The sequence below is a fragment of the Rutilus rutilus genome, assembly GCF_951802725.1.
Source record: "Rutilus rutilus genome assembly, chromosome: 22".
Lineage (NCBI taxonomy): Eukaryota > Metazoa > Chordata > Actinopteri > Cypriniformes > Leuciscidae > Rutilus > Rutilus rutilus.
The window spans coordinates 1,833,416-1,853,876 of NC_140227.1; the positions used below are offsets into that span (position 1 = coordinate 1,833,416).

The window sequence follows — 20,461 nt, forward strand, 5'->3', positions numbered from 1 at the left end:
ACTAAATTATCTTTATGCTGTATTTATAATCCATTTATTCACCTTTTGAGTATAGACCTGAAAATTACATTTCCAACTTAAACTGTCGTGAATCTTGAATGATTTAGAGCGACAGACTTAAGTTTGATCTTTTTTCAAAGACTACACGTGGCAGATTATTGCTGAAGTGAAAAAAAGAAAAGAAAGGAAAAGAAAAAGAAAAAAAGGGAACTTAAAAGTAACAGAATTTTACTTTTATTGTTACGAAAAATTAAATATGAAATATATATTTTCAAAAACATGTTTTCCTCTAAAACTGAGAAAATCAAAACCATAAATCTAAAAAAGTTGAGTTCAAAATTTGAGGATGATATCTCAAAAAATTAGCTTTCAGTGAGATGTTGTTCGGCTGCAGTACCAAGCGCTTCCACAAGAGGAAATCCGTCTCACATTCATTTTCTAATGCGCTCATTTTTGACAGCGAGGAGCACAAGTGTGACTATTTTTTTTCAGGACCATTTAACCTGTTCGAATCTCATCCATGATTTTTTTTTTTGTGTGTGTGTGTGTGTGTGTGTGTGTGTGTGTGTGTGTGTGTGTGTTCACCTTTACCAAGTTTTGTAACATTCCGGTGAAGAAAACAATGATATATAAAAAAAAAATCCAATTTTTTGGGTCAAAAAGCACCAGAGGGTTTGTTGACCCAAAAAAATATCATTCTGTCAGTATTTCCTCAATCTATGTTCACTCTAAAGAGACGTGAGAGTACGAGATGCAGCATTACACGGTTTACCTTGATGAAGTACTCAAAAAGAGGCTTGTATTTTTTGCCCTTCAGGTTCTTGCCAGGAAATCTATAAAACAAAAACACACTTTATCAGCACTGAACTACAACAGCACAGCGGTTGGAGAATTACTGGAATAACTGAAACACAAGGCCAAAACACTCTCTGACCTTTCCGGATATGAACACTTACAAGGGTCTCTGATTGATCAATACAGAAAAACAGGTGAGGATTTAATTGAGTTGTGAACAGTCAAGTCACCTTTATTTATATAGCGCTTTTAACTAAATAGATTGTTTCAAAGCAGCTTTACAGTGATAATAGGAAGAGAGCCACAGAACACACGTCTAACACACACTCTCACACAAAACTGGTCTGAATGTCTTTAATGACACTTTAACATTGCTTTTTTGAAGCTGCTAAATTGACTGTAATTGCATGTAAAAGAGTGACCAGCTCCGTCTTCATAATTTCTCATTTTTTGTGTTTAACAGATGAAGGAGCACACAGAAAACATCATACAGGTTTGGAATATGGTGTGGTGAGTAAATGAATGACTTGTTTTAACACAAACATTAAGAAGTGCAGTGAAATCAGCTCTACTCTTGCACCTCATTCCAGTCACAGCATCACCTCTGAAGAACTTTCATCAAGAGCAGAGATATTAATCAATAATAGCAGTTTGGCTCAGGACTAATCCCACAATACCTCAGCTTACTGTTATCAGCCCTGCACACTGCTCAGAGAACACACACACACACACACTCAGTCACTCAGTCACACACACAAAAAACATAACACACTCACACAATCATATAAAATCACACACAAAAACACACAATCACACACACTCACTCACTCACACACACATACATTACCCCAGTTACCTCTGTAAACAAAGACTCTATTATACGGAGGTGAGATGAAAATGTCATTGAAACTTTTCTGAAGAAAGTTCCCTTCAGATATACATTCATTTAACTATGAAAGCGCAAACCTGTAGAAATCGTGTTTTTACTTCAGTTAAATCACGGACTTTTGAAGTTTAATAATCACAGTGAGCCATATCTATAGTCCTGTTATTCTGTCCCCAGATTTAAGACCTTTTGAATTGATAATTAAGACTTTTCTAATGCCATTTAATATATTAAAGACTATTTAAGGCCTTACATTTTATCAAACTGAATTTAAAGGGCACATGTTATGCAAAATTCACTTTAACATGGTGTTTGAACATAAATGTGACCCTGGACCACAAAACCAGTCACATGGGTCAATTTTTTTAAATTGAGATTTATACATCATCTGAAAGCTCATCACTCAGAAAAATAAATGTTTTATATATTTACGGTAGGAAATTTACAAAATATCTTCATGGAACATGATCTTTACTTAATATCCTAATGATTATTAGCATAAAAGGAAAATCGATAATTTTGACCCATATAATGAATTGTTGGCTTTTGCCACAAATATACCCGTGCGACTTGTGACTGGTTTTGAGATCCAGGGTCATAAATGTGTGTTGGCAGAGTGTGTACACAAATCCCCATAAATCATAAGCACTGTATCAGAACAAGCCGTTCTCAGATTCGGGGCAATGTGACATCACTTTGCACAGGCTCCTCCCACGACTGTTGATTGACACTGCAGTTTAAGCATAGCCCCGCCCTGAGTGAACTGGACACAAGCCCCGCACACGACTGTTGATTGACACTGCAGTTTAAGCATAGCCCCGCCCTGAGTGAGCTGGACACAAGCCCCGCCCACGACTGTTGATTGACACTGCAGTATTAGCATAGCCCCGCCCTGAGTGAGCTGGACACAAGCCCCGCACACGACTGTTGATTGACACTGCAGTATTAGCATAGCCCCGCCCTGAGTGAGCTGGACACAAGCCCCGCACACGACTGTTGATTGACACTGCAGTATTAGCATAGCCCCGCCCTGAGTGAGCTGGACACAAGCCCCGCACACGACTGTTGATTGACACTGCAGTATTAGCATAGACCCGCCCTGAGTGAGCTGGACACAAGCCCCGCCCACGACTGTTGATTGACACTGCAGTATTAGCATAGCCCCGCCCTGAGTGAGCTGGACACACGCCCCGCACACGACTGTTGATTGACACTGCAGTATTAGCATAGCCCCGCCCTGAGTGAGCTGGACACAAGCCCCGCACACGACTGTTGATTGACACTGCAGTATTAGCATAGACCCGCTCTGAGTGAGCTGGACACAAGCCCCGCCCACGACTGTTGATTGACACTGCAGTATTAGCATAGCCCCGCCCTGAGTGAGCTGGACACAAGCCCCGCACACGACTGTTGATTGACACTGCAGTATTAGCATAGCCCCGCCCTGAGTGAGCTGGACACAAGCCCCGCACACGACTGTTGATTGACACTGCAGTATTAGCATAGCCCCGCCCTGAGTGAGCTGGACACAAGCCCCGCCCACGACTGTTGATTGACACTGCAGTATTAGCATAGCCCCGCCCTGAGTGAGCTGGACACAAGCCCCGCACACGACTGTTGATTGACACTGCAGTATTAGCATAGCCCCGCCCTGAGTGAGCTGGACACAGTCCGCCAGTGTTTTGACGCCGGAGCAGCTGCACACACTCACTAACATACACTCACTCGTCAGGTGATATACTACGCATTCCCTCTGGCCAATAGAAACTTCAGGACGAAGGGGTTTCTTTATAAACAAGGAAGTGACATCATCGTGTGGTTCAGAGTCTGCACTAATAAACTCACTTGTCCAGAATGGTGTATTCAGCGTCCGTTTTGAAGAGAGCGATGAGTCTGGCCTCCATCATGATGTAAACCTTCTGCGAGCTGTTATCTGACACACATTACACATGACAAACACAGAAATCAAAACATTGGTTAGGGGTAAGATGTGCCAGCTGTGTCTTATATAGGTGTTATCTGAGACACATTACACATGATAAGAGACCAACACAGTGATGATCAAAACATTAATGAACAAGCAGATGGTTAGGGGTAAGATGTGCCAGCTGTGTCCCTTATTCCTGTGCCCCATGAAGCTTTGCGTGAATTATGGGTGTAACTTCCGTTAAGCTGTAAACTATCAGAGAAAGAATCGCACTATGAGCGCAATAATACAGTTTTTTTTAACTGGGTACAATGAGAGGACTATTCTACTCACCCTTCAACCATCGAACACTACAAGGACATTTAAAGGTGTAAAAGCAAGAGTGATTCTTTACACAGAACCAAAACTGTAACCATTTCTAATTATTGTTGTTGTGCTGGTTGTGTGTGTGTGTGTGTGTGTGTGTGTGTGTGTGTGTGTGTGTGTGTGTGTGTGTGTGTGTGTGTGTGTGTGAGAGAGAGAGAGAGAGAGAGAGAGAGAGAGAGTGTGTGTGAGTGAGTGAGTGAGTGAGTGAGTGAGTGAGTGAGTGAGTGAGTGAGTGAGTGAGTGAGTGAGTGAGTGAGTATGAGGGTGTGTGTGAGTGAGAGTGAGGGTGTGTGTGAGTGAGTGATAGTGAGTGAGAGTGAGTGAGTGAGTGAGTGAGTGAGTGTGTGTGTGTGTGTGTGTGTGTGTGTGTGTGTGTGTGTGTGTGAGTGAGTGAGTGAGTGAGTGAGTGAGTGAGAGTGTGTGTGTTTGTGAGTGAGTGAGTGTGTGAGAGTGAGTGAGTGAGTGTGTGAGAGTGTGTGAGTGAGGGTGTGTGTGAGAGTGAACGAGTGAGTGAACGAGTGAGTGAGTGAGTGAGTGAGTGAGTGCGTGCGTGATTGATTGAGTGAGTGAGTGAGTGAGTGTGAGTGTGTGTGTGTGTGTGTGTGTGTGTGTGTGTGTGTGTGTGTGAGTGAGGGTGTGTGTGAGTGAGTGAGTGAGTGAGTGAGTGAGTGAGTGAGTGAGTGAGTGAGTGAGTGAGTGAGTGAGTGCTGAGTGAGTGAGTGAGTGAGTGAGTGAGTGAGTGAGTGAGTGAGTGAGTGCGTGAGTGAGTGAGTGTGAGTGAGTGAGAGTGTGTGAGTGAGAGTGTGTGAATGTGTGTGTGTGTGTGTGTGTGTGAGAGTGATTGAGTGATTGATTGATTGATTGAGTGAGTGAGTGAGTGAGTGAGTGAGTGAGTGAGTGAGTGAGTGAGTGAGTGAGTGAGTGAGTGAGTGAGTGAGTGAGTGAGTGAGTGAGTGAGTGAGTGAGTGAGTGAGTGAGTGAGTGAGTGAGTTTGAAGAAATGTGAATGTTTTCTATTTGTATGTCTCTGTTTTATAATGTACTTAGAAATGCCCAACCAGGGACAGGAGTTAAAAATTAGCATTAGCTATAAACTCTATATGCTGCGCATCAGTTACAGGCTTTGTATTGTAACTATGTTTGACTGTATGGTCCCTGTTAAATAAATAAATAGAAATAACGGACGGGTTAAATATCATTGCGTGATACGATTTCAAAGTGATTTCTGTCATTTTGACTGATAATAAATTGTATTTACCTGTGAAAACAAACCTGGATTTGAGGAGAAAAACGAGAGATTCTTTGTGCATTCCAGTGAATTATTAATGGAATATATCGTCAATTAAAAGAACAGACCACAAATGTGCAGTATATGTATATTGTAATTCTATTACAGTGGAATGCAAAAGGAAAAAATAAAAGAATCATGAGGAAAAGAATCCAGCGACTGAAAAGAGCTCTTGCCGTAGTAGATATTTTTGTTATAATGTCACATTAAAATGCCAAGTGTTACGTTACTCTCATGACGTCTGAACATAAAACCTGAAGGGAAACTGACAGATAAGCTTTATTAATAGGGCAATCTTATGATTTCAAATGATTAGTTTCAGTCTTTTTGAATGGAAGTTCCCCAAACCGGAAGAGCCACCCATAATTCAGAGCGTCAGGAATAAGGTGGATATAGATAACATGTAAGGGCAACACAGATGATGCGTCATGTAGATATAAGCTGTCAATCACAGCAGCATCTCTAAACACCACACAGATTCAAAAGGGATTCGAAGGGACCTGAGAAAAAAAACGCTCTGATATAACGACACACACACACACACACACACACACACACACGGAGAGAGAAACATCAATAAAACATGGCACTTCCCCAGGGCAGGCTGGGAAATGATTGGGTAGAGATGTGGATCACACACACACACACACACACACACACACACATTGGTATTCAGCACGTCTCTCTCCTGCAGCAGAAGAAGAGCTGGTGACTCCACAGGCTTACGGCGCCCCCTGTCAGTCACTGCAGGAACCACAGCACCAACTGGGTCAGGCTTTAAGGGCCTTGCACACTGAGTGCAACATTTTCACATTCGTCATTCGGTGGCTCGTTTAATGACCTGCTTTGAGGTCGAAAGCACACAGTGAGCCATATCTATAGTCCTGTTATTCTGTCCCTAAATGTAAGACCTCTTGAAATTATAATTAAGACTTTTCTAATACCATTTAATATATTAAAGACTATTCACGGCCTTATATTTGATCAAACTGAATTGAAGTCTTTTTAAGGACCCAGTCACACACACACACACACTCGCCACTCAGAGTTGTTTATGCTAATGATCTTTCAGAGCTATAGGGATCTTCGCCGTGACGTCACGACACGGTTACATGCGCTCTGGTTGGCAGAAGAAAAGTAATAGCCGCTTGCTGCGCAGCGCAAACACAGAACAAAAATGGTTGTATCGTGCTGTGTGATCGGCAAGATTGGTTACTGTACTGTGTGTATCATCTGTGTACATACCCTTATAAATTAAGGGCAAATTATTGTATTTTCATACATTTTTACGTATGTTAACCAATGTTATATACAGGGCCTGAAGTTAACTTTTTTGACTACCAGCCACTGTGACTTTTTACCAGACAGTTTTTTTTTTTTTTTTTTTGGCCTCATAAAAGGTGAAAAAAAGGAATTGCACAAACATTTGTCCTTTAACTTGTAAGAATACACATTTAAGTGCTGTCAAGTTATTACCGAGATCCATACAAGTAATAATAACTCTTAGAATACAGATATAGACCTAGTGCAGCTCGTATGTAAACAAATTACACGTGGCTGTGTTGATGGCTGGGCAGCTGTTAGTTACAGTGTTCAGGAACCGTTAAGCAGAACTAAATTAATATTGTTATTACTGGTGAAGTTACCGGGTAGGCTACCGGACATTTTCTCACCGGTTCCCAACTCCCAACATCTGTGCAACTGTCATTGTACTGCCTATGTCAGCGTTGCATTATCTCATCTCATCTCACCAACAGTTTAATACTTAATTCACACATTCAAACGTAGTCAGAGAAGGGCCTCATCTTTCTCTCCGATCACATATACGTTCCGAAACACTCAAACTGCACTGCTTTCACAGATGCTTTGTTTACTCCAGTAATGTGCCGCCAGATTTTTTAGCTGTAAATCCAACGAAATTGCTGACTTCGTTTAAATGTCAAAGAACAACAAAAAATTCTCACTCAGGTGATATGGATCAGGCAGAGAACATGAACCCTGGTTATATAAAAGCTTAATTATATCTCTTTTTAGCTTCTTCGGACAAATAATTAACATATGCTGACAAAACACAGGTAGACTGCTGCGACATGTTTTGGTTCTTTCAGCCAACCAGTTCGCGCCCACGCCCATATCGTGACGTCACATTTGACTCCGGCGAACATCCCTATATCTATTATATTTTTATATTTTATGCTTCATTCAAGACTTCTGTGTACTGTTACACCCCAAATGCATATATACGGTGCGATTTGCTACCCTCCGGTCTAAACACTTAATTTAATCAAAGAATCCTGAAAAAAAAAAAAACTGTTTTCAACATTGATAATAATAATGAGTGTTTTTTGAGCATCAAATCCTCATATTAGGATGATTTCTGAAGGATCATGTGACACTGAAGACTGGAGTAATGATGCTGAAAATTCAGCTTTGATCACAGGAATAAATGACACTTTACTATATAGAAATAATAGATAATAGAAATCTTAATCTTAAAAATATTCATAATATTTAACAATATTAATGGACTTTTTTGTACTTTTAATGAAATAAATGCAGCCTTGGTGAGCTTAAGACACATTAAAAATCGTACCGATCCCAAACGTCTGAACGGCAGTGCTTGTAGTCTAATGGCTATCCAGATGTTAATGTATTATTATTATTATTATACAATAATTTGTAGTTACAGTATTTACTAGTAACTTTTTTTTTTTACATCTGGTCTGTATATCTGAATAATGCTTATACATAATGTTATAATTTTAGCCTCCTTTAGAAATTAAGTCACTGTGGCCAATAGGCTATTACTATAATAACTTCATTTTTGCTTCCACATAGCTGCAGATGAAGCGCACCTTTGACCTTGACGTAGCTGAAGTCGGGGTTGACGCAGAGGGCCAGGTTGCTGGGAAGGGTCCAGGGTGTGGTGGTCCACGCGAGGAAGCTCACGGTCTCGTCCTCCACGAGAGGGAAGGTCACGATCACAGACGGATCCTGCACATCCTGAGGAGCAAATCAAGCACTTTACACATCTTTACACAGATGAACACCACAGACGAGTGATGACATGGAGAACAGCAGTGAGCTTTACACACTTTTCAGCAGGGCTGCACGATATTGAAGAAAAATGCAATATGCGATAACAACTTAATGCGATATTCGATATGCGATATAATAATGCTTTAAGTGTGTAAAATAAACTTAAATAATCTCAAAAATATATTTAAATATCAACCACCCAGAATACCCTAGCAACCGCCTAGCAACACCTTAGCAACCACCCAGAATACCTTAGCAACTGCCTAGCAACCACCCAGACACATTAGCAACCAACTAGCAACACCATACCAACCACCCAGAATACCCTAGCAACCGTTTAGAGTCACCTAGCAACCATATTCCAACATATAGAAGCCATATTTCAGCCCCACAATATCGTACAGACATGTTTGTTGGCTTGTATGCAATCGTACAGAACACCCTAGCAATCGAGTGGCGAGTTTTGCCACTGCAAGCACCACTCACATTTTCTTCAGGAAATGTACATTCTAGTTATTATTAATGTTTCACATTCTTTTTGTGTGACAAGAAAACATCCCTACAGCTTCTGACCGTGAACATTAGTGTTTTACTGTAGCATAAGAAGTGTTATTTTAACATCAGTGTAAACCACAGGGTTCAGGTTATCCTACATTAGGGTTATTTAACAACAGAAACTGAATATTCAAACGTAAAAATAAAACACTGCTTTGTTTTCACTGTATGAATTAAATATATCCTGATTCTTTTTAAAGCTACAAAAGTGATTCAGCCGAGAGCAGCGAGTGATTTTCTCTGTCTTTTGTTCATGAGCCCAGTTATTGCAAGCTGTTGCGATAAATACATTTGCAATATTTCGATAATTTCGATATATTGTGCAGCCCTACTTTTCAGCATCATTACTCCAGTCTTCAGAGTCACATGATCCTTCAGAAATCATTCTGATATGATGATTTGATGCTCAAGAAACATTTATAATTATTATTATCAATGTTGAAAACAGATATATACACTTTTTTTTTTCAGGATTCTTTGATGAATAGAAAGTTCTATATCGTTTATTTGAAATATAATCTTTTATAACATTATAAATGTCTTTACTTTATTTGGATCAATATAATTCATCCTTGCTGAATAAAAGTATTGATTTTATTTTATTTTCTATTTCAGATAAATGCTGTTCTTTTGAACTTTCTGTTCATCAAAGATCCAGTGATGACTTGGAGAACATCAGTGAGCTCAGCATCATCTTGACCTTGTAATTCTGATTGGCCTCGAAGTTGGAGAGCGGTGTGTTGCAGGCGGTGGAGAACGGCATGACCTTCACCCCACGATACACCAGACCTGTGTCGAACAGCTGCTTAAACACCCACCTGAAACACAACACAACAATCCTCTCGTCACGTCACGTGTGTCCAGCTGCCATTATACAGTGCTATGCATAAGTTTAGACACCCATACTAAAGTTGACTAAAAAGAGGAATAAAAAATCATCTTTTGGAAACTGAACTTAATGCCTTAATTTAAAAAATTAGGAAAAATCCAACCTTTAAGGACACCAATTTTCTTTGTGAATGAATAATGCATCGTAAATAAATAAATGTTCTTACTTAAAATACAGGGTGCATAAGTCTGGACACCCCTATGTTAAATTCCCATAGAGGCAGGCAGATTTTTATGGATCCAGGATACTATGCATCCTGATAAAGTTCCCTTGGCCTTTGGAATTAAAATAGCCCCACATCATCACATAGCCTTCACCATACCTAGAGATTGGCATGGTTTTATTTCAGTTAGCCTAAAAGCTAGTTGGTTTTGCATTGAGAGATGATCTTATGGAAAGTACCCCATGCCAATCTCTAGGTATGGTGAAGGCTATGTGATGATGTGGGGCTATTTTAATTCCAAAGGCCAAGGGAACTTTATCAGGATGCATAGTATCCTAAAAATAAAAAAATAAAAATCTTCCTGCCTCTATGGGAATTTAACATAGGGGTGTCCAAACTTATGCACCCTGTATTTTAAGGAAGAACATTTATTTTTTTACGATACATTATTCATTCACAAAGAAAATTGGTGTCCTTAAAGGTTGGATTTTTCCTAATTTTTTAAATTAAGGCATTAAGTTCAATTTCCAAAAGATGATTTTTTTATTCCTCTTTTTAGTCAACTTTAGCATGGGTGTCTAAACTTATGCATAGCACTGTATCTAATCAATGTAAATGCTGAAAACTGAAAGTTGGCTTATCTTATTTTAGGGATGAAATTTTAGGCCGATACCGATAACCGATAAATCTTTATATTTGAAAGCCGATAACCGATATATTGGCCGATAAATCTAAATCTAATTTTATATATAATTTTTTTGAGAGCATGATTACCAAACAAGTCTCATCATTAAAATCAATGTCCCAAACACACAATTATAATGTTCTCATTATCATTTTATGTAGCCGATATGACAGACTCGTGCTGCACTGAACTGTCTTTTCCTTTTTTGAAGTGATTTCAATCATATTTCAAGCGATTCAGGACCACCATGTTGAACAGTGAAGCGTCTCAGCTGAAGGAAATATTACATTTGTCGATCTCAATTAATGGGAGAGAGTTTTTTATTGGCCCGATAACGATAACATTTAACATTAACTTATATTGCCCGATACCGATATGGTGGCCGATATATCATGCATCCCTATCTTATTTATAGATCAAGTGTCCTCTAAAAATACAATAAAAGTGTTCATAAATCACCCAGTCAAGCCTCACATATTTTTACAGACTGACTGTCTGATTTTTACAGTTTTTGCCGTAGTCACTCAGACGGTGATTGTTTATCATGTGCACATCTGTTGATTTAAATGGTTTTCTGTCTTGCATTTTACCTTTTCAAATGATGGACTTCATTTAAAAAAAGTGGAAAATAGCAAAAATAAGTTAATGCAACCTATTATTTCTGTTAATAAGACAATTATTAAGTTATTGAGTTAATGCAACCTATTATTTCTGTTAATAAGACAATTATTAAGTTATTGAGTTAATGCAACCTATTATTTCTGTTAATAAGACAATTATTAAGTTATAAGATTAAGTTATTGAGTTAATGCAACCTATTATTTCTGTTAATAAGACAATTATTAAGTTATAAGGTTAAGTTATTGAGTTAATGCAACCTATTATTTCTGTTAATAAGACAATTATTAAGTTATAAGGTTAAGTTATTGAGTTAATGCAACCTATTATTTTTGTTAATAAGACAATTATTAAGTTATAAGGTTAAGTTATTGAGTTAATGCAACCTATTATTTCTGTTAATAAGACAATTATTAAGTTATAAGATTAAGTTATTGAGTTAATGCAACCTATTATTTCTGTTAATAAGACAATTATTAAGTTATAAGGTTAAGTTATTGAGTTAATGCAACCTATTATTTCTGTTAATAAGACAATTATTAAGTTATAAGGTTAAGTTATTGAGTTAATGCAACCTATTATTTCTGTTAATAAGACAATTATTAAGTCATAAGGTTAAGTTATTGAGTTAATGCAACCTATTATTTCTGTTAATAAGACAATTATTAAGTTATAAGGTTAAGTTATTGAGTTAATGCAACCTATTATTTCTGTTAATAAGACAATTATTAAGTTATAAGGTTAAGTTATTGAGTTAATGCAACCTATTATTTCTGTTAATAAGACAATTATTAAGTTATAAGGTTAAGTTATTGAGTTAATGCAACCTATTATTTCTGTTAATAAGACAATTATTAAGTTATAAGGTTAAGTTATTGAGTTAATGCAACCTATTATTTCTGTTAATAAGACAATTATTAAGTTATAAGGTTAAGTTATTGAGTTAATGCAACCTATTATTTCTGTTAATAAGACAATTATTAAGTTATAAGGTTAAGTTAATAATTGTCTTATTAACAGAAATAATAGGTTGCATTAACTTAATAAGTTATAAGGTTAAGTTATTGAGTTAATGCAACCTATCATTTCTGTTAATAAGACAATTATTAAGTTATAAGGTTAAGTTATTGAGTTAATGCAACCTATTATTTCTGTTAATAAGACAATTATTAAGTTATAAGGTTAAGTTATTAAGTTAATGCAACCTATTATTTCTGTTAATAAGACAATTATTAAGTTATAAGGTTAAGTTATTGAGTTAATGCAACCTATTATTTCTGTTAATAAGACAATTATTAAGTTATAAGGTTAAGTTATTAAGTTAATGCAACCTATTATTTCTGTTAATAAGACAATTATTAAGTTATAAGGGTAAGTTATTGAGTTAATGCAACCTATTATTTCTGTTAATAAGACAATTATTAAGTTATAAGGTTAAGTTATTAAGTTAATGCAACCTATTATTTCTGTTTACTAAAAAGAAAATAACACTACTTTGGATTGATCCAAATCTCAGAGATGTGAATTCAAAAGGCAATTAAATCATCATAAGACCTTGGTGTCTGCCAAAAAACAGACATTCTGGATTCACAATAAAATCTCAGACCGGCTGTAAATGTTGAAGCGACTTTCCATCCCCATGAGGAACAGCCAGTGCTGGCAGGAATCTTAAATCTTACCACACGGTCTCCATGAACCAGGGGTACAGGGTCTTGTAGTCGTTCTTGAAGTCAATCCAGCGGCCCATTCGTCTCACGGATGTCTGGAAAATCATAATCATACCAAAAACAAATCACGTCATTTAGGAGGAACTCGCAATGATGAAGGAACAGGTCACTTTAAAAATCACAATCCTGTCACAAGCAGCTCTCGAGCCCAAAAGAGCACATGACAGTCGTGCATATTCCTAGTTTTCTGAAGCTGTTATTCATGGATGACCTCTCCCATCAAAGGTCACGTTTGACATCATGACAACTGATTAAGACACTCAGGGACCAGGAACTCAGTGCAGAAATTAACTAGCTAGTCATAACTGTTTTCTGAAACTGTATAACTCTGTTGCATATCTGCTGTTCGATCAACGTCTATATATATATATATATATATATATATATATATAAAAACACAATCACACATGTATTCACATTCAAAATAAAAGTTTGTGTTTACATAATATATGTGTGTGTACTGTGTATAATTATTTCGTATGGCAGCATGTATATATTTAAGAAATATATATTTATACATATTTTATATTATATATAAATGTTTTATATATAAATAACATTTTTCTTAAACATATACATGCATATGTGTGTATTTATATATACAAAAAATGATACAAAGTAAACACGCATATATATATATATATATATATATGAGTGTTTACTGTGTATAATTATTTTGTATATACATATAAAATATGTATAAATATATATTTAGTATATATTTCTTAAATATATACATGCTGCCATACGAAATATAATTATACACAGTACACACACATATTATGTAAACACAAACTTTTATTTTGGAAATATATATATATATATATATATATATATATATATATATATATATATATATACGTACACACATACATTTTTTAAAGGTTTACTTTTTAAATAAAGGACAATAATGATTTGTGGTAGTTGACAATTGTTATTAAACCTGACACTCTTTTTATTGCACTAAATTAAAGGGATACTTCACCTCTGGGAAGATGAATGTGTATTTAAAATAGGTCATTTAAGTAGCAGAAATGTGAAGAAATTTTTGAATTTGGAGCTTTCTAGACTGAGAAAAGCCAGAAAATTTATTTTTGGCTTATGTGGATGAAAGACAACAACTCCCAGAATGCACTTGCTTCGCTGCCTTAGGAGGCCACGCCTACCGGTAAGAGTGCGCACTGCAGTTGAAAACAACAAAGCTAGCCTACGTGATGAGTTTGCGAGGGATTTACAGATCGTCCAAAATGTCCGGGATTCGGCTTTTGCGTTCTACAGTCGCCATTCATCATGTTTACTGTGGTGAGCAGGACGAGGCTGGCGGCCGCGGGAGAACAGCGCGAGGCCGGTGGCGTGATTACTGAGACGCGCCGGGTCTCGCATCTCTCACGGAGGAGCGGGAATTTTTCTTAGCAATGGTAAAACGCACATCAACCGATCACTTGTTTAGCGTTCATTTAAACACTACATTCAAATTCACCAATCAGAATGAATTCAGTTAGATTGAAAGGTGTGCATGTGAACAATGAATGGCGACCGCAGAAAGCAAAAGCTGAATCCCGGACATTTTGAACGATCTCGCCCGCCGGACAAGTCCGGGAAAAGGACGATGGTTACTTACTCAGCTTTCTCCTACTATTCAGCTTTCTCCACAGAACAAGAGCCTGCTAGCTTAACTTCCACAGAAAGACGGCTGACTGTGTGTACATTCTGTGAGTGAGATCCCACCTCTTATGGGCGGGCTGAAAACATGCGGAACAACGCCATCTACTGGCTGTAGTCTTTAGCCTCTGTCCAGAAAATCCTCCGATGACGCAAAATGACGATTTTTGCATCATCGGAGGATTTTTTCCAGACAAAAAATACATAAATCTCTCGTCTCAGGGGGATATGAGGGTGGGAAGCACGGTAATTCGAAAATACTACAGGTTTTCTACTAATACAAAGCTTAATGCTAAATCCTGAAGTAACCCTTTAATGTTATACAGACACTTAGAGAACTCCTGTCTGTCGATTCAAAGATCAAGATTCACACACACACACACACACACGCTCGTACCTCCCACTCATTAGCGTATCTCATGACGATGCTCCTGCACTGCTTGTTGTACTCCGCGATCCCCATCTTCGCCACATCCTCAGGTCCTCTGATATTCAGCGTTTTATCAATCTCATATTCCTGAAAAACATCAACAATTACAGAGAGAAACCAAAGAAAGAGAACGCATGTGTCATCAATCAGTGCCTCTGTTCCAATCCTCAGCACACGCGCATTCATGCCACACAAACACTGATGTTTTGAAGATGGTTTTGAGAATTGTGCTCCTGTAAATGTCTTTACAAGCTGTCTGACACAGATGAGGTTTGGTAAAACGTCTTGTGAAGCATCAGTGAGTATCAGTTCAATATTATAAACCAGGGGTTTTCAACCGGTGGTCCGCGGCCCCCTGGTGGTCCGCGGCGGCATTGCATGTGGTCCGTGACATGCATTCCAGCCTACGTAATTTCACTATTAAAATCACTTTTTTTTCCATAAAAAAAAAAGTTTGTCTTAAAAAAAAGGGCAAGTCAGTCAGTAATAAATACGTTGGCATTCATTAAAGTGTCGAACCCATAAAAAGTAGAACCATTGTCCGCTTTACATACAACAAATCACGACATGACCTTGTGTGAGTGAGTGAGTGGCGTTCACACCAAACGCGAATTGAGCATCTGGCGCAAGTGATTTTCATGTCAAGTCAATGTAAAGATGCGTTTACGCGCATCTGGAGGTCCTGCGGCGCGAATGAGGCGAATTGAGCATCTGGCGCGATACGCGCGAGTGATTTGAGGGTGAGAGAGAGAATTCTGATTAGTCCAGAGGATGTGTCGCGTTCAGGCTAAAAATAGGTTCGGCGCTTATCGCGGTTTGGAAAGAAACTGCATCTTGCAGTACATTTTAAACAAGGAAATATATCGATTTGGCATGAAACGTTGATGGAGCAGTGAATAGGTTCAGTACACAGCAAAATGACATGACAAACTCTTTTTTCTTTTTTTTAATGCCATTTCCTCAATTCGACGTCCGACTGTGCTATCTGACAAAGGAATCCACACACTACACACACACAATAGTGGGCCGCCGATTACTTGTTAGTCAGAATGGTGGTCCCTGGAACAGAATCAGTTGAAAACCTCTGTTATAAACACAATAAAAGTGCAGAGACTCCGCCCACACGCTCTTCTGATTGGCTGTGATTTTTGATAGATTTGGTTGTGAGTACAGTGTGCTTGCAGAGAGACTCCGCCCACACACTCTTCTGATTGGCTGTGATTTCTGATTGACTTGGATGTGAGTGCAGTGCGCCTGCCGAGAGACTCCGCCCACACACTCTTCTGATTGGCTGTGATTTCTGATTGACTTGGATGTGAGTGCAGTGCGCCTGCCGAGAGACTCCGCCCACATGCTCTTCTGATTGGCTGTGATTTTTGATAGATTTGGTTGTGAGTGCAGTGTGCTTGCAGAGAGACTCCGCCCACACACTCTTCTGATTGGCTGTGATTTCTGATTGACTTGGATGTGAGTGCAGTGCGCCTGCCGAGAGACTCCGCCCACACGCTCTTCTGATTGGCTGTGATTTCTGATTGACTTGGATGTGAGTGCAGTGCGCCTGCCGAGAGACTCCGCCCACACGCTCTTCTGATTGGCTGTGATTTCTGATTGACTTGGATGTGAGTGCAGTGCGCCTGCCGAGAGACTCCGCCCACACGCTCTTCTGATTGGCTGTGATTTCTGATTGACTTGGATGTGAGTGCAGTGCGCCTGCCGAGAGACTCCGCCCACACGCTCTTCTGATTGGCTGTGATTTCTGATTGACTTGGATGTGAGTGCAGTGCGCCTGCCGAGAGACTCCGCCCACACGCTCTTCTGATTGGCTGTGATTTCTGATTGACTTGGATGTGAGTGCAGTGCGCCTGCCGAGAGACTCCGCCCACATGCTCTTCTGATTGGCTGTGATTTTTGATTGATTTTGCCGCGTCTCATAGTCATGTCACTGGGGCCAGTTGCATAAATATAGCCATTATGTTAAGACAGTGTTTTTAGATCTAGTAGAAGTTAGTTAAGGAGCATCTAGACTTACTTTTCAGTATCAAATTAGGCCGATCTACATTTTTATGTAACTGATTTAAAGGTTGTTAACAGTCTTAAAGAAAAAATGATGTCTAACTTGCAAAGCTAGTCTAGGCGGTGTCTGCAACCGGTGTAGAGAGACAAATAGCTTGTCGCTGTGATCTTATCGAGTCTGGTCTCGAAACTCCTGATTGTGTGGGTTACTTTCGAAAAGACTGGACTTCACTGAACAACAGTAAATGTGAAAGCGCTCTTTAAAGTGTCTATATGCAGCAAACCTTCACAAACACAATATACAGCGACAAATGCAAATAAAACATGCAATTACTTTTTTGGGGATAGAAAGATTTTATTGAAAAATATAAATACATTTTTCTAACTACTGGCTAAGCTGTAGTTCCATATCGTTGCGGCCTGTTATTAACAAGTAAGATATTTTGGTCCCGGTACTTGTTTGTTAGCATGACTGGAGTACATAAATTACCATGGTATTACATTACTGTACTTTTTTCCCCCCAGTTTCTTTGATTCAAGTTCAAATTACTTTGCAACTGAAAATGACTTTGTGCAACTGTGAAAAATGCGAGTGACCACTTCACAAAAGTTAGGGCTGTTTTGAGCTGTATGATGGAGCTGATCTTTCTCCACGGTTCCCACACCTCGGTTAACTTTAAATTGAAGGACTTTCCAGGTCCAATACCCTCAAATTCAAGGACTTGATGTGGGAACACATTTATTGTGTCCAGTAAAAAACGTTGAGGTTCCATCGTAGTAGTTTCGAGAGCGCGGGAAACACTTAACGTAACGCGGAAATGCGCATTACTAGAGTAAATCAAGCAAGCTAGTGCGCATAGGCCACGTGTTGGCGAAATAACACATTAGCGGACCGGAGGGAATAACATGGAATTTTTTCCAGAAAACTTCTTGAACAAAATAAATTCAAGCACTTTCAAGGACGTGTATCTGTGTGTGTTTATTTTCCAAAACCTTCCAAGGCCTTTCAGATTCACAAACCTTCCAGGATTTCAAGGACCCGCGAGAACCCTGTTTCTCCAGCCGGTTTAACCAGACGCGATGCGGTAAGATTCCAGCGACAAATAATTTGTCTGTCCACACTAGACGCGACTGCGAGATGTGTAAAAATCAATCAAAACCCACAGCCAATCAGAACAGCGTGTGGGTGGAGTCAGCCAATCAGAACAGCGTGTGGGTGGAGTCAGCCAATCAGAACAGCGTGTGGGCGGAGTCTCACGGCACCAGAAAGTAATCTTGACGGCACTCGCAAGAAAATGGATAAATAGCTACATAATCAAATTCACAAATATTACACCATTTAAACATTATTCAAACACATAGGCTACTGAGTTACTAAAACAATCTTTGTCAAAGAATCCACTTGTTTGTTCACAGTTTCAACGTTCTTGTTTCCATTTGTTTAATTTCAAGATCTGAGGTGAATTATCCACTGTTGCTTTTACGGCTACAAAGCTGGAGCACTAAATGATATTCAAAGTCACATGACACGCTTTTAACATTAAAAGCACATAAACAGCACCTGAGATCATCATCGCCACACTTTGTGTTTGTTGTTCCAGCACGACGTCACAGAAAAATAGAAACCGTTTCTAAATTAGAAAAGACGCCTTTTATCACGCGGCGCGGCGCCTGTAGTTAGGACACGGTGTAAGTGACGTTGAGTGATTCTCACCACAGGCAGGCCGTGACAGTCCCAGCCGAAGCGCCGGTCCACGTGGAAGCCGTTCTGATGGGCAAACCGGGTCACGATGTCCTTGATGGTTCCGGCTAGGATGTGGCCGTAATGAGGCAGACCCGTGGCGAAGGGCGGCCCGTCATAGAAGGTGAACCTGAAAAACAAATCAACGACACATAAACATACATGTATAAAAGACATGTGGAAGAAGGGAGCATTAGGAAACTGATGATGTCACACCCAGAGTTGGGAGTAACTCATTACAAGTAACCTGAGTTACGTAATCAGATTATTTTTTCAAGTAACTCGTAAAACAACGCATTATATCTAACAAAATATCCAAGTTACTTTTTCAAATAAGTAACGCAAGTTACTTTGTTTTCCCATTTATTGACTGACACCTCTCGGCCTCATAATGAGACAAATCAAAGTGCAGAGCGTGTGCGTGTGTGTGTGTGTGTGTGTGTGTGTGTGTGTGTGTGTGTGTGTGTGTGTGTGTGTACATGATGGTTATTGAAGTTCTAGACTAAATGTGAGCATGCATTTAAATCATCTCACTTGAACAAAAAGAAAGTGGTCACACCACTGTAATCAAGTTCTTCGACACTACATTTACAGTAATGATCCTGCACACACACGACCAGACATTCCCTGTTCAAAGACTAATTTCTAACCAACGGAATATCTTCACAACCGAGTAAGACTGAAAACACAGAGGAGAGTGTCTTTACTCTTACTCAGCTTCATAACGCTCTTCTTTTTAGAGACGCACCAATTGCAATTTTCTCGGCCGTTTCCGATTTCCGTTTTATTTCCGTTTCAAGTGTGATCCGCCGAAACCGATTTTTTCCGATTCTTCTTTCAAAGAGCTATAATTGACCGTTCGCAAAAGCCACGCCCCCTAGTTATTGTTACTACGCCCGTCAAACAATTGAGAAACAGACACATGGCTGGGTTGAGCTCCATACCGGTATAAGTGATTGGTTTTGGAGTAATGCAGCAGACATATCCTCCAGAGCACGACAGAAAGGGCTGCAATATATGGAGGGATATGTTCAAAATGTTAAAATAAGCAAAGACGTGAATATTACAACAATCGAGGCCAGTGCTTGAAGTGGGGGAAAAAAGGTGCCAGTAGGCTAACTGTTACTCTCTTGCATTGGCAAATCATGACATTTGAGATTAATACAGTGAAAAACAAAACTTGAAGATATTGCTGGTACAACAACAATTTATTGTTATTTATTAACAATATAAATGTATTTAAACAAGTCGTGTGTGTGTGCGTGTGCAAACGGAACTCCTCCAAGTCTGCAAGTCCAAAAATACATTTAGGCTATGGTGAGTTTACTACATTTTATTTTATTAAATGCAGTTATGGTGAGATTATTATATTTTCATGTCAATCTGTGTTCGTTTTGACCAAGAACCATGCGCTGTCACTTTAATTCAGCGCGTGCAGCACAGCAAAAAAAGACTCGGTGCAGAAACGCTTGCAGCATCCGCGTGCAGTGTGAAAGCTTTACCTGTTAACATGGGTGCGGAAAAAAAAACGCACTGTAAACGGACTACGGAGTATATGTGAAACGGGCGTGACTGACGCTTATATAGGCTATTATATACGCTGACATATGTATGCTTATTAATCTTCGAGGCATTTAGCTGTGAGTGAGGTCTCCCACACTGCTTAATCCATTGTCGG

At 39.0% G+C, this 20,461-nt stretch overlaps 1 protein-coding gene across 1 annotated transcript in view; it reads right to left on the reverse strand.

The window, feature by feature from the left end:
* Positions 1–20,461, reverse strand: part of iars1 (isoleucyl-tRNA synthetase 1) — a 100,679-nt gene that overhangs the window by 74,667 nt on the left and 5,551 nt on the right. The window contains exons 3-9 of the mRNA XM_084394935.1: positions 18,757–18,913; positions 14,997–15,116; positions 12,890–12,972; positions 9,556–9,673; positions 8,117–8,264; positions 3,527–3,614; positions 773–833 (exon numbers count right to left, since the gene is read on the reverse strand). Of these exons, the coding sequence (XP_084251061.1) occupies positions 773–833; positions 3,527–3,614; positions 8,117–8,264; positions 9,556–9,673; positions 12,890–12,972; positions 14,997–15,116; positions 18,757–18,913 (775 nt within the window). The remainder of the gene's footprint in view (positions 1–772; positions 834–3,526; positions 3,615–8,116; positions 8,265–9,555; positions 9,674–12,889; positions 12,973–14,996; positions 15,117–18,756; positions 18,914–20,461) is intronic.